Source organism: Anabrus simplex, chromosome 1 (assembly GCF_040414725.1).
Source record: "Anabrus simplex isolate iqAnaSimp1 chromosome 1, ASM4041472v1, whole genome shotgun sequence".
NCBI classification, from domain to species: Eukaryota; Metazoa; Arthropoda; class Insecta; order Orthoptera; family Tettigoniidae; genus Anabrus; species Anabrus simplex.
This window is the reverse complement of record NC_090265.1, coordinates 601,124,581-601,141,930: the sequence shown is the minus strand read 5'-3', so window position 1 is coordinate 601,141,930 and position 17,350 is coordinate 601,124,581. Positions and strand designations below refer to the sequence as shown.

At 38.4% G+C, this 17,350-nt stretch overlaps 1 protein-coding gene across 1 annotated transcript in view; it reads right to left on the bottom strand.

The window, feature by feature from the left end:
- Positions 1-16,446, bottom strand: part of mle (maleless) — a 278,516-nt gene extending 262,070 nt beyond the window's left edge. Inside the window, exons 1-2 of the mRNA XM_067135650.2 lie at positions 16,331-16,446; positions 13,088-13,182 (exon numbers count right to left, since the gene is read on the bottom strand). Of these exons, the coding sequence (XP_066991751.1) occupies positions 13,088-13,166 (79 nt within the window). The 5' untranslated portion in view covers positions 13,167-13,182; positions 16,331-16,446. The remainder of the gene's footprint in view (positions 1-13,087; positions 13,183-16,330) is intronic.
- Positions 16,447-17,350: the final 904 nt, after the last annotated feature.

Sequence of the window (17,350 nt, the reverse complement as noted above, 5' to 3'; positions counted from 1 at the left end):
AGATAGCCTATAAATTTAAAGATTCCTAGCAACTGGTGACATTTCACGTATTTACTCATTTGTCTAGAGTATCAAAATAAGCAATTTCAGTGACCGTGTCTGAGGTTTTCGAAGATTTATACAAAAACATCAAGGAATTGGTAGAGGTACGAAATAAAGAAAATTTTCATTTAACTTGCTTATTTAGGATAGTATTATTTTGATGACATACAAGCGATTATGGGAGGTTAGGTTTTTCAGTGAGGAGTGAAGCTGGAAATGAAACTACATTAGAACACTGCTAAAAGAATATCAAACAGAATTAAAGGTACTGTATATTAGAATTTTCGCTTGCGATTTGATAGTAAATTTTTAGAAGAAATAAGAAATCACCACATTCCGCGCTATGAATCTGCATGCTCTAATTGCGTCCTTGCACATGTGCGAACCAAAATGTTAACGTAAACACGAAACGTTAATGAAAAGTTTCATTCACAAAAGTTAAAGAAATTTTGTTTATAAACATGCTCGAAAAGTTAATGAACACAATATTTTGTTTATTACATACAAAAATGTTCATGAACATTTTTCATTAACAGTGTTTATTAACAAAGTTAACGAAAACATCTTGGTGTGGATGCACCTTAATACTGCCAAGGTTACAAGAAGAAGAGTTCACAACTGACTAAACATGAAATCAAAATGTGCTAATGAAACTTTAAATGAGACAAAGGAGGCTAATCACTTTCAAGGACAGACATAATTTCTTATGTAATCTAATTACAATAGCCAGGAACAGAGTTTGTGATTTAAACCCACATTCCAAGCAAGCTCAATAGAATAACCTGTACAGAAGCAGAACAAGGATGACAGCAATATCGAAGGCATATATATGGCACAGCGCCAAGGATAGAGACACAACTTCAACAACAATTCTCTCTTATGCCTGCCCAAACAAAACGACTTTACTTGGTAGAAAATGCTGAAGAATTATTTATGATATAGGTAGGCCTACTAGGTGTACTACCCATCACCCAATAGGTTACCAAACTCATATGCAAAAGGTTAACAGGAGTGCCAATGATCCAGTTATTATTTCTCGAATGATAAAAACATATGAAAGATCAAAAATTATATTTTGTACAACTTTCTTTACAATTTACAAATCTCATCTTTTGTCCCGTATTGGCATCAACTAATTTATTGGTAGTCTATGTATTTATGTAACATAATCTGGCTTAAAATCTAATTTCAATATTAAAAGTACATGTTTCATTCCTAATATGGAACATCTTCCGCTAAAAACGATACAAAAATTGGCATACACAAATGAAACCACTTATGATGATGGTGGTGATAAGGTAAAATGTTCCTTCATGTTGCGTGCAACCTCGAAACCTAGTTACAATAGTTAGATATTGTGTACATTCACCACAGACTAGCAATAAAAAACAAATAAGTAGTGGAAGGTGGGATTCTCCATTCAACCTAACCTAACCTTAGTCAACTTTCTTTACATAATTATTTTAATACAACACTATGCTCTGAACATTATAGTTTCTAAATGACGTTTTGAATGATATTAGGCCTCTCTGGTGGTTGTGCGCAGAAACACAGACATCCAGGCAATCTCAAGCTGCCACTCATATCGACTTATATTGACTGAGCGCAACCTCGAAAACTAGTTACCAACTGTATGGTGTACGTTCCCTACGTGGTTAAGGTACCTACAACGTTCATCATGAATGGTATTTGGTACGGTTTGCTATCTTTTGCATTTTCTTCAGGAATTTGTGTGTTTCATATTGTTATATACAGTCTCTCTAGTATAGCGTAGTTTACAGTGTAACATAGCATAAATTAGCCTATAGTTTTTTATAGGTTTAATAGTTCAACATAGCTGTGGTTTTATTTACATCCATGTGTTGTTTAGTGTATAGTTTGTCTGTGTACACCATGTCTCAGTGCAGTTTGGGAAAGAGGAGCAGCTAGAATGTGACTCTGAGATCATCAGAGTGCTCCCTTTGTAGACCATAATCTCCTTGTGTCAGCCATTAGCTGAGAGTATTCTTAATAATGTATTCTCATTTTAGTGTAGAATGTTGTTGGTAAGTGTAGATTTATGAATTTGTTTTCATTCATGATTCATTCTTTCTAAGTACTCCTACACTTTACGTGGGCTGTGAGCCGCGGTCATTTTGCATCAGCTGTTCTCGCAACAGCAGGTGCTGACAACATAGGTCCCTTATAATATTGCTACGCCACTACAGTAAAACTTCTCTCTCTCTATGGCGCGACGGCCCATTTTCGGGTCATGGCCTCCCCAGTTGCTCTCCGCCAAACTTGTCGATCTCGTGCAGCTACTCTCCAATTCCGGATCTTGAGGATATGTGCTGCGTCCTGATGTACACCATCTTCCCATCTGTTACGTGGCCTTCCCCCTCCAAAGTCTCCTAAGAATACCTTCTTTGGGATTCGGTGTTCTTCCATCCTAATTAGATGACCTGCCCATTTAAGTCTCTTCATTCGAATGGCATGCGACAGGGGTGCCTCCCCATACAGGGAATATAGTTCATTGTTATATCTAATTCTCCATTCCCCTTGTACGCATATGGGTCCATAAATTCTCCTCAGGATTTTCCTTTCGAAAGAATCTATCTTCTCCACGGCTTTCTTTGGGAGGGTCCACGTATCACTTCCATACATCACTATACTGCGAATGAGGGTTTTATATAGTATAACTTTTAAGCTCTGATTTTTATCTCTACTTCTGAAAAGTGGTAGTACTGCGAAGTATGCTCTGTTGGCAGCTTGAATTCTTGCCTGTATTTCCACCATTTCCTCATTCTTGTTGCTTAGATATACACCAATATATTTAAATTCATCCACCACCTCCAGTTTGGATCCTTCAGGGACAAGCTGGTCATTTGTATACTTCCTTCTCCGAGCCTGCACCATTACCTTCGTCTTTTGTTCATTGATCTTAAGTCCAATCTCTTTGCCTTCTCTACTCAAGTCTTCAAATGCTTCTTTAACTGTCCTTGTTCTTCTTCCCATCAAATTTATGTCATCAGCATATCCAACTAGTTGAGCTGTTTTGTAATAGAAGTGTTCCACTGGTGTCCACCCTTAACTTTCTAATCACTGATTCTAGTGCCAGGTTAAATAGAATTGGTGCTAAGCCACCTCCTTGCTTCAATCCCTGATTCACTTCGAAGAAGCCGCCTACTTCAGTCTGAATTTTCACTCCCACCATCGTATTTCTCATAGTCAATTCCACCAGTCGCACCAGCTTTTCTGGTATCTTGAACTCTCTTAATATCTCCATTAATTTATCCCTGTCAAAAGAGCCGTATGCTTGTTGAAATTCGATAAACATCTGTACCACATCTATGCCCCATTACCAACACTTCTCCAACACTTGTTTCACAGTTATATCTGATCAATAGTGGATCTTCCCTTCCGGAACCCTGCCTGGTATTCTCCTAGAATTTTTTCCACCAGGGGTTCTAGTCTCTTCTTCAGAATGAAGGTGAACAGCTTATATACTGTACACAGCAGTGTGATCCCTCTATAATTGCTACATACCAACTTATCCTCTTTCTTGTATATTGGGCATATGATGCCTTTGCGCCAGTCTTCAGGCATTTCTTCTGTATACCACACACTCACAATTAGATCATATATAGCTTCTTCTAGTGTAGTTCCTCCGTATTTCCACAACTCTGCAGGGATTCCATCGATACCTGGTGCATTACGATGTGCATTCAAGTTCTAAGGCCTCCGATTTTTTTTCTCCAGACTGGAAAGAAATAGAAACATGTGCATTGTTTTAAAAGGAGCCCGCGTTCGTTGTCAAAACGTCACAGAGATGGCAGCACTATACGACAGATGGATTTTTAGTGCCAGCCGTGAGAATGAGAACTGTTTTAGATACTAAAAATGGCGACGTTTTCCTTACGTGAACAGCGTGCAATCATTCGTTTTTTGAATTTGTGTGGTGTGACACCAATTGAAATTCATCGGCAGTTGAAGGAAACATGTGGTGATGGAGTTATGGATGTGTTGAAGGTGCGTTCGTGGGTGCGACAGTTTAATGAAGGCAGAACATCGTGTGACAACAAGCCGAAACAACCTCGGGCTTGCACAAGCCGGTCTGACGACATGATCGAGAGAGTGGAGAAAATTGTTTTGGGGGATCGCCGAATGACTGTTGAATAGATCGCCTCCATTGTTGGCATTTCCGTGGGTTCTGTGCACAAAATCCTGCATGACGACCTGAAAATGCGAAAAGTGTCATCCAGGTGGGTGCCACGAATGCTGACGGACGACCACAAGGCTGCCCGTGTGGCATGTTGCCAAGCAATGTTAACGCGCAACGACAGCATGAATGGAACTTTCTTTTCGTCGATTGTGACAATGGATGAGACGTGAATGCCATTTTTCAATCCAGAAACAAAGCGCCAGTCAGCTCAATGGAAGCACACAGATTCACCGCCACCAAAAAAAATTTCGGGTAACCGCCAGTGCTGAAAAAATGATGGTGTCCATGTTCTGGGACAGCGAGGGCGTAATCCTTACCCATTGCGATCCAAAGGGCACCACGGTGACAGGTGCATCGTACGAAAATGTTTTGAAGAACAAGTTCCTTCCTGCACTGCAACAAAAACGTCCGGGAAAGGCTGCGCGTGTGCTGTTTCACTAAGACAACGCACCCGCACATCGAGCTAACGTTACGCATACGTTTTTTCGTGAAAACAACTTTGAAGTGATCCCTCATGCTCCCTACTCACCTGACCTGGCTCCTAGTGAATTTTGGCTTTTTCCAACAATGAAAGACACTTTCCATGGCCGCACATTCACCAGCCGTGCTGCTATTGCCTCAGCGATTTTCCAGTGGTCAAAACATACTCCTAAAGAAGCCTTCGCCGCTGCCATGGAATCATGGCGTCGACGTTGTGAGAAATGTGTACGTCTGCAGGGTGATTACGTCGAGAAGTAACGCCAGTTTCATCGTTTTCGGGTGAGTAGTTAGTTAGAAAAAAAATCGGAGGCCTTAGAACTTGAATGCACCTCGTATTGTTTTTCAGTTGCTGTATGGCTTCTATCACTTCTTGCATAGATGGTGCTGTGACTTCTGATTCATCTGTCTCAGTGTTATTCCTGGAGGTAGTTGGTGTTTTCCCTTTCATTTCTACTGGGTTTTAGGAGGTGTTGGAAATATTCCTTCCATCTATCTTGGATCCCTTCTTTATCTCCCAAAAGCTGTCCATTTCTGTCCTTACACATGTTTGTTCTTGCCTTGAATCCTTCTTTCACTTCCTTAACTTCTCTGTAAGCCATGTAGCTATTATCTTCCTTAAATTCCTCCACTATTCTAGCCATTTTTTCATTTGATTTTCTTCTCTTCTTTCTTCGACATACATTCCTTACTTCTTTATTCTGGTTTTCAACCTCTTGTTTCTTCACTCTTGTTGGTCTCTCTAGGTATGCTTTATCTCTTTCTGCTATGGCTTTTTGGCATTCCTCATCAAACCATCCCTTTGTGTTCCTTTTGGGTGCAATGTCCAGTGTGTCCTTTGCCACAGCCTTAACGCTTTCCTTCAGAGCAATCCATTTGGTCTCGACCGTTGCTGTTTGGTCCTTATTATATTTCTCTACCAGCACTTCTGAAAATCTTTTCCCTATCTTTCAGATACTTCCTTATTCTTCAGTTCACAAGTATTGTACTTTTCTATCCTACTCATTCCTCCCTTTCTTGTTTTCATAATGCAGCACCTTAAGATTGCCTTAACTAGAAAGTGGTCGGAGCCACAACTTGTTCCTCTGAATGATCTGACATCCGTAATATTGGATGCCCATCTTTTCTCCATCATTACATGGTCTATTTGATTACAGGTCTTTCCATCCGGCAATATCCATGTTTGCTTGTGTACCTCTTTATGAGGGAAACAAGTTGACATCACTTTCATGTTTCTGCTGGTAGCAAGGTCAAGCAATCTCTGTCCATTATCATTAGTATTGTTGTGTAAACTATGGATCCCTATTATTCCTTGATATATCTCCTCCTTCCCAATCTGTGCATTTAGGTCTCCTATTATCATCTTAGCATCGTTTGATGGGATTGAATCTAGCACTCATTCCAGTTCAGCATGGAACTGATCCTTGACTATCTGTTCCTTGTCTTCCGTTGGTGCATTGACATTTACGATTGTTAAGTTGTAGAATTGCATTTAAACACGCAGTGTTGCCAATCTTTCATTTACTGCCAAAAATTGTAGTACATCATCTTTAGCTTGTTTTCGTACCATAAATGCTACTCCTCCTTCTTGTGCATTCCTTGGCTTCCCACTACTGAATACTGTGCGGGTTTTGGTGTCCCAGATCTCATCCCTTCCTGACCATCTAGTTTCTTGTATGGCTGCTATGTCCACTTTGTTGACTTCTAGTTTCTGCATCAGTACTTTCAGTGCTCCGGCTCGTAGAAGTGTACGTACATTCCATGTACCAATTGTGTAGTCCATTGCCTTTAGCTTAGCCCGTCGTCTATTAAATCCACCATTCCGAGGCATATTCTGGGGCTTCGCAACAGTTTGTTTTCCGGAGCGAGGTTGTTAGCCTTGCTCCAACACCCAGCAATCCTGGAGGACCGATGTTTTCTGTTACGGTTGTCTCCCTTAGCTGATTGGTCCCCATTTAAGCGTCGGGAACTCGCTTTCTGCCCTTACATGACTTACCCGTGTACCTTAAAGAATGTACCCGTTGCCCAGAGGCCACGGCGTGGATGTGCATGTATCGGACTTGGTAGGAATAAATGGCATTTCTGTGTTTTGCTAGTACACTCCCATCAGCAAGAAGTGCACCCACAGGACCTCATACTACCCCTTCGACCCCCCAGTAAAACTTAATTAACATAAACTTGCCTAGACAAACACTCTATTAAAAAACAAACAAAATTTTGGTCCAGGCAGGGAATGTATTAATTATACCTTACAGATGGTCTCGTCGGTTAACATGAATTTTAGCCACTACAAGCTGCGTCTGTATATCTTACTTGACATGAACCACCTATTTATTGGGTTTTAAAAGTTGTTTCTCTAATAAACATGCAAGAAATGCATGTATTTGAAGGTAAATAATTGTCAAACTACAGTTTACTTGTATGTCAAACTATGAGTAAGTGGGTTAACGTTTCTTGGGGCAATTAGATCGGCAATCAAGGTGCACAATACATGTAAGGAAAGAGTACTACTGAAGAACAACAGTTGTTATTGTGTAAGGTACCGGTAGTGATCAGAAGGATGATGTAATTCCACCTGGCTGCCTGTAAATTGTAACCACATTGAATATTTTAGAAATTTTGCTGCAACATCCAAGGTCACTGCTGAGTTTAATCAAATACAGTAGAGACAATACGCGACACTCGGCGAGATATCGAGAGACAGCTATTAGAGCTCTCTCCAGCGGACTGACCTGAGAACTACTGATTCTGTCATAAGTACATGTGTATAAGTTTTTGGTGTTATTTATGCGTTTTCAGTGAGCTGACATAATTAAATAGTAGTGTGGGTCATTCCTTGATATCTCCTCACAACATAAGGGGAAAGGTATGTGCTGTGTTCGGCTGAGTAACTATGAAGTAGAGAAGAATGCGCGTTCTTCCATTTCCCTAGTGAAAAGAAAATGTAAGTAATATTGTGTTTGCATATATATTCTTCCAGTGACAAAGAGATTTTTATAGTACTTCATAATCTTCTGACCTGCTCGACCCATATTTTAACTGGCTTAAAATATAATACGCATATTTTATTGTATAGTGCAGCAGTTAACCTTCAATACTGATGTGTTGTTGTAGGTGTGATCTGTGGGTTTGATTTCATTCAGGAAAATGCATATGCATATGTGTGTGGCTGGTTACCCCATTTGGAATGCCCTAATGCGTTGTCAACCACTGAAGAAAATATGGGTGATTTAAGAAATGTGATGATGCAAATTTGCTTTACCCTAATGTAATGGCAAGAATTGCTTATAGGGAAATTTTGACTGTTTTTGTGGCTAAATTTAAAGATTTTCTTTCTGTTAGTAGGCTTCAAGTTAAAAGAAAAATTGTCCAGCTCTTAAATGTAAATTCATTGAATCATGTGTGTAAGGAATGTGCCGATATTTTTATTGACAAGTGTCCTAATGTGATGTACAATACTTTTAAATGAGAAAAAAAAGACAAATCTAGACGTGAAAGTTCAGGCAGGTATGCTAAAGCTAAAAAAAAGTAATGCAAAAATGAAAGATCAAGCCTTTTCAAAGCAGTCCATTTCACATCTATATATATAAAATAAGAGTTTTGTCTGTACACTGCTCAGAATTTGAAAAGAATGGTACTTCTGTATCGGTCATGTCCACAGTAATAAGAAAATACACTTTTTACTTCTCCGTAATTTCTGTCTGTCTATATGTATGTACATGCATCACTAGAAAAAAGCTAATGAGAATTTGATGAAAATCGGTATGCAAAGTCGGAGAATAAGTCGCTACAATCTAGCCTATAAATAATTAATTTTATTTACACTGATAGAAATGGTAGTTTACGGGAAGGCATAAAATGTAATTTTCAAATGTTGATGTTATTAGTGATCCTAACTTAATGAAATTTGGTATGCAAAGTTGGGGAATAAGTCGCTACAATCTCAGCTATAAATAATTTTATTCATGCTAAGCGAAATGGTAGTTTAGGGGAAGACCAAAATTTTACTTCTGAAATATTTACGATATGAGTGGTCCTACCTCAATTAAAATTGGTATGCATAGTTGGAGAATGAGCCACTATAATTTAGGCTATGAATCATTTTATTCGTGCTAAGTGAAATGGTAGTTTAGGGAAGGCCTAAAATTTAATTCTAAAGTATTTATATTATTAGTGGTCGTATCGATAAATACTACGTAACCAAAGTTATACAGAATTAAATTTCCGACCATTTAAGTCTTATAAATTTTTACCGTACCGGCTATGATAACACAGATATTCGTGAATTTGTAATTTTGTTGCTAAGTCCATATCAACGCCGAGCCACGAGAAAATGGGTTGACAGAATTTAATGAAAATCGGTATATAGAGTCGGGGAATAAGAAACAACAGTCTAAGCTATGAACAAATTTGTTTACCCTGGATGAAATTGTAGTTTAGGGGAAGGTACCTAAAATGTAAATTTTAAATACCTATGTTATTGGTACTATTGAAAAGTATTACATAACAAAAGTTATAGAGAATACAGTTTCTGATCATTTATGTTTTATTCAGTTTTACCGTACTGACTATGATAAGAGCAGTATTTCAGAGCCTACAATATCGAAAGCGCACAACATTGATCAACAATAACATTACATTGACCATTGTTGTGATGTTCGTCTCTTATGCTGCCTCTCAACTCCGATAGATGGGATTACTGCCGCGTACCGAGTATAACAGTCCGACTGAATATTGGCGGGAAATAGCTGGGGAGTTAGAAAACTTTCTTCTTTAGCATGCCATTCCTCTGCTTCATACATTTTCTGATACAGCTGGTAGGTAACACACTGGTTCATCATAACATTCCAGCAATTCGATCCCTACTCTGACGCGCTGTTTTGAATGAGCAGTGTGCATACTTAAGGCAGAGGCTCACTCAGTAGTAGTAGCATGCGAGTTGGCCATGCAGTTAGAGACGCGCGGCTGTGAGCTTGCATCCGGGAGACAGTGGGTTCGAATCCCACTGTCGGCAGCCCCGAAGATGGTTTTCCGAGGTTTTCCACGTTCACACCAGGCAAACGCTGGAACTGTACCTTTATTAAGACCACGGCCGCTTCCTTCCAACTCCTAGGCCTTTCCTATCCCATCGTCGCCATAAGACCTATCTGTGTCGGTGTGACGTAAAACCACTAGCAAAAAAAAAAAAAGTAGTGGTATGGCCTGGTCTAGAATAACAATTTAGGCTTATTCCAAATTATAGCACCACAATTCACTAAATAACTCAACATTCAACCTTAAGAAAAGCTTCTTTGTCTTCACTTTTATTAAATTCTACATTCATTTTATTCCAAATTAGCAGTGAAGAGGGAAAAATTTGCCTCCAAGTCAGATAGATTTTTCCGCCACCAGTGTAGTGAATTAAGATTTTTCGCTCATCAGGTACTCCTAGGAAACAGATTAGTAAGAGGGCATAGTTTTGCCCTGGGAGTGTCCACTATTTGACCCCCTCCCCACCGAAAAGTGTTTACGGACCACGGCTGTCTGCGGCTTTGATCATTCCAGCTCTGGAACTTTGGACTGTTAGAACGGCAGTGTAGTCCTTTACAAGATATTCATTCCTTACATTTGCTAAACAAACCCCCACCTCCATCTCACCACCTTTCCCTTCCTCAAACCAGCCCTGCACCTCCCCTTCTCCCTCCGCTCCTTCCATCCTAGCAAACACAGCCGAACCAACAATAGACTCGATCACGCGAACGAGACCGTTACTTTGAGAAGGCCAGGCCATTAGAGAGAACAACCACCTACTGCACACCATAAGTTTAAGCTTTCTTCACAACCATTCCACACTTTTTACTTATCAACCCATGTTTCTCATACAACCTCATTTTTTTTCCATTACAGATTAGAACTTCATTGACGGTTTCCACTAGATTACTTACAGTTTACTATGCATCCGTCTTCTACCTAACACAGCTTCTCAATTTTTATACGCGGCCCTTCCGACCCCTTTATAATAAGGCAAGACACCAGCCAACATTATGAAACAATAATGAAGTAAGGGACCGCTAGATTGAGAAGATACTGACAATGCTGCTATTTCTAAAGCCTTAAATTTCATTGGTGTTTTTTTCTCCTTGTCACAGGCTTTTCGCCTGCAGGTTATATCAGGCTTGGTCTCTCAAAAATGTTTGCTCCCGCTCTCCTCCTGACCAATTTGATGTGATGTGTTTCTACTAGGATGATTTTGACAGCAATTTCAAACTGTTTTGTCATTTTTACTAAACCAACAATTTGTAAACTATGAGGTCCACAACCTCATCATGTGCTACCGTTATTCATTTCCATCTACATCATTTGTTTTCTCATTCCCTTGTTTCTTAGGTTAACGCAGCTTTTAGTTTCAATTATTATTTTAAATTAACACCTGTTTCACTGAATTTTGTCACAATAAGTTGTTTTTTGCTCTACATATTGATGTAAATATTGTATATTTGTGCTAATTTTGTTTCTGTCTAGGCTCTCTTTTGTTTTTGTTTTTTTCATTTGCTCTTTCATTATGTTTTTTAGCATTTTTTCAACTTATATTATGTAAATTATTCCAACCCCCCTAATTTTTTCACTGAAGATGGCTCAAGCGAGCCGAAACATGTTTGAATTCGTTTGCTCCGTCTAATGACGGAATATATGATGTATTGAATAGGAGGATACTCTCATTTTTCGCCATTGTAAAGCGTAGTCCTGTTCGTTGAAAGTGACAAAATGTGTGTTTTTTTACTTGATTGAGTATTTCATATGAAAGCATTGCATTTTATCGCGCCATTCCTACCGACGTGATTGTAATGACCATTACAATGAAAATTCCTGACTCAGTCTTCATACGAGAAAAAACGTTTGGTGTCTTCCCTGTCGTGTTTCTAGGGTAACGTTAAGAGCTATGCAATTTAATACAATCTTGCTCACAACATGTACACTACCTAACTAGAATTCCTATTTTTAAGTCCCACTAACAACTCTTAAGAGTTTTTTTGAAGACACCGCTCTACCATCTGAGCTACTCAGCTGGGCCCCAGATTGGCTGAGAGGATTTGTCGTGCCGACCACACGACACCTCGTAATCTGCAGGTTTTCAAGCTGAGCAATGCCGCTTGGTAGGCCATGACGCTTCAGGGCTATAGGATCATGGAGTTTAGTTTTAGGATCACTGTACTGACATATAGCATTGGACAACATATTTCTAGTTGAGATATTTCTCCTGAAGAAGAAATCGCATGACAGAACCAGTCAATGTATGCATTACAACATGAATTTGATGATTGAATAATTTGTCGCGAAGTCTAGCCTCCTTGTTCCCCCCATTCAAGTGTCTGTGATTTTTATTTGTGGGAACTTTAATACAGAAAGTGGCCAAGAACAACTCACATGATCTTGGTTCCGGAGAATGATATCAGATGACCGATTCATGAAATTTCATATGGAGAAATACAAGTGGTTTGGAATGTTTTACGAAGATGCAAAGTTTGTATCGCGAACGATGGACATATTTTCAACAGCTGCTTTGATGAAAGGTAAAGGGGGAAAATCATTAGCTGGTGACTTTCCATCGGACAGGCTGAGGTTCGAATCCCAGTTGATCTCAAGTTGAAATTTTCAACTGAAAAATCATGTGGCGTCAAGAAGGGCACCTGGCCTTAAATCCCTGCCCAAAATTAAAATGAGCCTGGGTGGCTCCAGTAATCCCAGAATTCCCTGAGGTAAGCTGAAGAAATTTATTTTAAAGCTTTGATGAAAAGTAAGATCTACATTAGTTTTCAACTTCATTTTTTACTCTGCTACGGCTTACTAGCAAGTCTAGCAATGAATTGTAGGCAATCTGTTTGCATGACATCCTCTGCATAGCATGATAACTTTTCGCTGCCTCTCCCTGTATCAAGACTTAATGTCCCACATTTCATTTCCTTTGGAAACTTTTTGTGATTATTGTGAATAATTTCGTATGGAAATTGAATTACACATTTATTAAACAGTTTGGTTATTAGAATGCATTAAAATATGTATTGTTTCACTTGTTTCAACAAGGCCATATTATATCAAAGTCAACTGACTAACAAATAAATGCAGTACATCTGAATAATAGATGTTCATACTCATACCTCTCCAATGCTAATTGCTAACCTCTCAAAAATTTCTTAGAGAAAACTACACAGTTTTTTTCAGTTTTCTCAATACCAGGTCAGAAGGATATAGGGCCTTTCTGAAATAAGCGATTCAATTATTTTTTAAGAGACAAAAAACTCAACATTTTTACTAGTTCATAAACAATCATGCGCTGCAAGTTAAAAACATAATGTTCACACAAAATATTCTGTTGTCTACATATCTTACCTGTAGGTCTTGCATCAAATTGTGGCTGTAATTTATTTTTGGCACACCACTGGTGGAAAAAGGATTTAATATCAGCCATTCTGCAATAATTATCACTGAAAAAGAATAACAAATATTTAATACATAACATGAATTGTCTATAAGCGGCAGAATAATGTACAATTTCTTAACTAGTAGCTCTAAACATAAATCTGCAATAAACAAAACTTCCAAAGCCTAAACACTAGTGGTCGCAAAATGTGGTCTTGGAAGACATGTCCCTGACAGAGCCAAGTGGAAGCAAGATGCTACAATAAACCCCTACTCGGCATTTCCAATCGGTGTTGGAGTTCACCAAGGATTTGCACTTTCCCCTCTGCTGGTCATCACGTGTATGGACACACTAACATCAGACATCCGAACACCTCATCCACAAACAATTTTATACGCTGACTGACATATTTCTTTCGGATAAATCCAATCATAGCTTAGAAGAAAGGATACAGAACAGAAATGATCGCATGAAGAAAGATAGCCTGCGGCTCAAAATTAAGAAAATCAACTACCTTGAATGTGTCACAAACAGATGGCACCATGAATATCAAGATCTTTTAAAAAAACACCCAGTTTAAATACATAAGTTCCTACATCAGCTTGGATAGCGAAATGCTTCTTGACACTTGAGCATGAGCAAACTTAACATGGTAGAGATGGCAGCAAGTCACCGGAGATAACTGCAACAAGAAAATGCTTTTTAAGGTACAGACAAAGGTTTCACATTTACAATACTAAATTTTCTTTGTTTAATGAGCAATTAATAAGTGTCGGGACATATTTTGTCTTTCTTATGGACATCATCATCCGAAAAAGATGAGCAAAATAGACAAGGTCACAAATACACATTAAAATACAATAACGGACGAAACATGTCCCGACACTTGTTAATTGCTAATTAAACAAAAAAAATTGTAATACCGTACAGGTGGAACCTTTGACTGTACCTTAAAAAGTATACTATCAACAATACGGGCTTTGCAATGAAATTCATTTTATGTGACAAGTAAATGCTTGATTATCTCTCAAGGGGAAAGTGTATAAATCCATAGTAAGACCAATTGCACTCTATGGTTCAGAATGCTGGCCAACCTCAATAAGACATGAGCAAGCCCTCCATGGAATGGAAATGAAAATGCTCTGTTGATCGTTAGGATTTACGAAACTTGACCACGTCAGGCAACGAATGGAAGTTGCACCAATGTAGAACAGGATGCGATAAATCCACCTTCGGATGGTATGGAAATGCTGTGAGAAGAGAATATCGAACAGTTACTAAGACAGTTCTCTAGTACAACCCAGGAGGAAATCAACCGCACGGCTGTACAAAAAAAAAAAACAGTGGCTTGATCGTTTGAAGGAAGACATGAAAATCATGTATGTCAGACCTGATGATGACCTTAACGGGACTAAATGGAAAATGGTGTGCAAACTAGCAGACCCTGCAGTGTCGTGCGAAAAACTCTAGGAATAATCCTACAGCCTCAGCTGTCATGTGCAGGCATTTTAATTTGACACAATATAGTAGCCTGCTCGTCAATTTAGACGTTCCATTGTACTCTAGGCCTGTTACATGGCCGAATAAGCTAGATCTCTCTTTAGTGGCTGTGGCTGAGGTTTAATGAATTTTGTCAGGTTAACACTAAATATGTTACCACAGATCATTTTCATGCCAACATCCTACAACATGTTTTTCATGCCAACATCCCACAACATGAAGTACTGAATGGACATTTTTCCACCTTTCAAAAATCCGACTACCTCGACCAAGTCTGAACCCACAATCTTGGTATCCAGAGCCCGACACTACCACTGACCTACGGAGGTTGTTGCGTAGTGCTGTTAGAAGATAGTAGATACGCTCTATGTAAAGATTACACTATTTTCTGAAATGTTGATTTCAAAATCATGAAAACGGCCTTGAAAACATGCATCTAGGGCAGAATGGGAGGAATTTTTTTTTTTAAACGAACGTCCTAAAATCGCAAAGGACAACCTGATTAACAGATGTCAGTGTTCATGTACAATTAACAGCGGCTACTTATGAGGTAGGTAATCTATAATTTTGAAAACCTAGTGAGGTAAGATGCATGTTCTAATGTGACAATAACTAAAGTGTTCGAAAGAAACTAATATCTATTTGAAGTGACACTGGTGAAATGTTTGTTTTGGTATTCATCAAGACCCAATTTAATGGTTCATACTTTCAGAAGTAGGTAATCCAAGAACACAAATTTATGTCATATTACGTTCTGAAATGAGAAATGTCTCCCATAATACAAAAAGAGATAGTAATCCCAGTTATGTGTGGAGAGCACAATGAACTGAATAGGGTCTCAAAAGATACATGGTTATGACACTGAAGATCAACAAAGAGGTATTAGAAAAGAATACTGGGGGGAATAACATCACTCGCTAATAAATCTGGGTTTATTCCCTCATGCAAGAAATTATGATTATGCTATACCCTTTCATTACAAGTTCCAATAGTTCACATTTCAATAGGTCAGTATGAACATGTCACAAACATTTTCATTCAATGGTCACTGAAAAATTACCGAGGTACATAAACTGCTCTCCGTATGGTTTTGATCCACTAGCACAAAGAAAATATTCGGTCGCCGATAACACACAGCAGAGATCAGGTATAATTATCACCGGGTCATAAAACTGAAGTATGAGGACGTTCTTTAATATATAGAATCTAAAATTATTTACAACTTCAAGAGGATAGGTGAAGACGGGTATACCGAATAGGTTTCCGATATTTTATTTCTTTGTAAGTGATTTAACGTCGCACTGACGCATGTCTTTCGGTGACAATGGAATAGAAAAATAAAAGGAATGGAAAGGGTCCGTGGCCATAATTAACATAAGACCCACCATTCGCCTGGAGTGAAACCACGGAAAACCATCTCAAGGGCTGCCGACAGTGGGGTACGGACAGTTTCCGAATGCGATGTCACAATATTTCATCACTTCTGTGGAGTTTTGATGTTTACTCCCACAAATAGCTAGCAAACAAATAGAAAGAAGAAAATAACAAAAGTGTTTCGACGTGCATTATATCGTCGGCTGTAGATTCCGTTATTGATCAGCAATGCCGGTAGATCAACGCCAACACACGCTTCACTTAACAAACAAAATTTCATGAAACTTTATTTTCAAACAGCATAACCAAAAGATGTGATAACATTACAGTGTCCATACCTCTTGAGTATCTTCCGAATATCAAATAATCACCACACGGAAATAACCTCTCTCACGACCACGGACGATGCTCACAATTGCTCGCCTCACTCACAATATCAAAGAGAAGATGTAAGAGTTGACACTGAACGTTATTTATAACAGCTGTACACAGCGGCTGCCGCAAAGACTGCCCGGAATTGCATGTTAGAGCTCGCAGCGGTCGTAGGGGAAACTAAAATTACCGGGCGGACGATTTAAATCGTTTATCGCGTCGGGTACCCAGGTTCTCACCCTCCCTCCACTCTGAAATATATTCATTTCTTTTCTTTCATATCTTTCTTCTTTCCTTTCTTTCTCTTACCTTTCTTTTGAAATACTTCATTCTGAACAATGATACACTTGAAGGTTGGCCTGTGCATTATTATTATTATTATTATTATTATTATTATTATTATTATTATTATTATTATTATTATTATTATTATTATTATTATTATTATTATTATTATTATTATTATTATTATTATTATTATTATTATTATTATTATTATTATTATTATTTATTTATTTATTTATTTATTTATTTATTTATTTATTTATTTATTTATTTATTTATTTATTTATTTATTTTTATTTTCTTGCTGGAGAAAAGAAGCTTACCAGCCTGTGCTGCTTATCATAATTTTATTTTTACTCATTCACACAGCTATGAAGGAAGGGACTAACTGGACTGGCCTGTGCTGCTTTTTTCGGAGGAAAAGAGAAGCTAACTAGCAAAGGGAGGGAGGGAGGAAGGAAGGAAGGAAGGAAGGAAGGAAGGAAGGAAGTGACCAGAAGGTGAGTGGGATTGACAATCCTTATCTCTGATTATGAACTAGAACAGAAGACACTAACATCACCTCGTACCTCGGTCCCCTTTAACACACTCTGAGCCAACCTCAATAGTCAATAGTATCAAGATATGCCACTTATGCAGAAAATTAAAAATAAATACAATGTAAGAAAGAAAGCCATACACAGGAACCAAAATGATTAAAG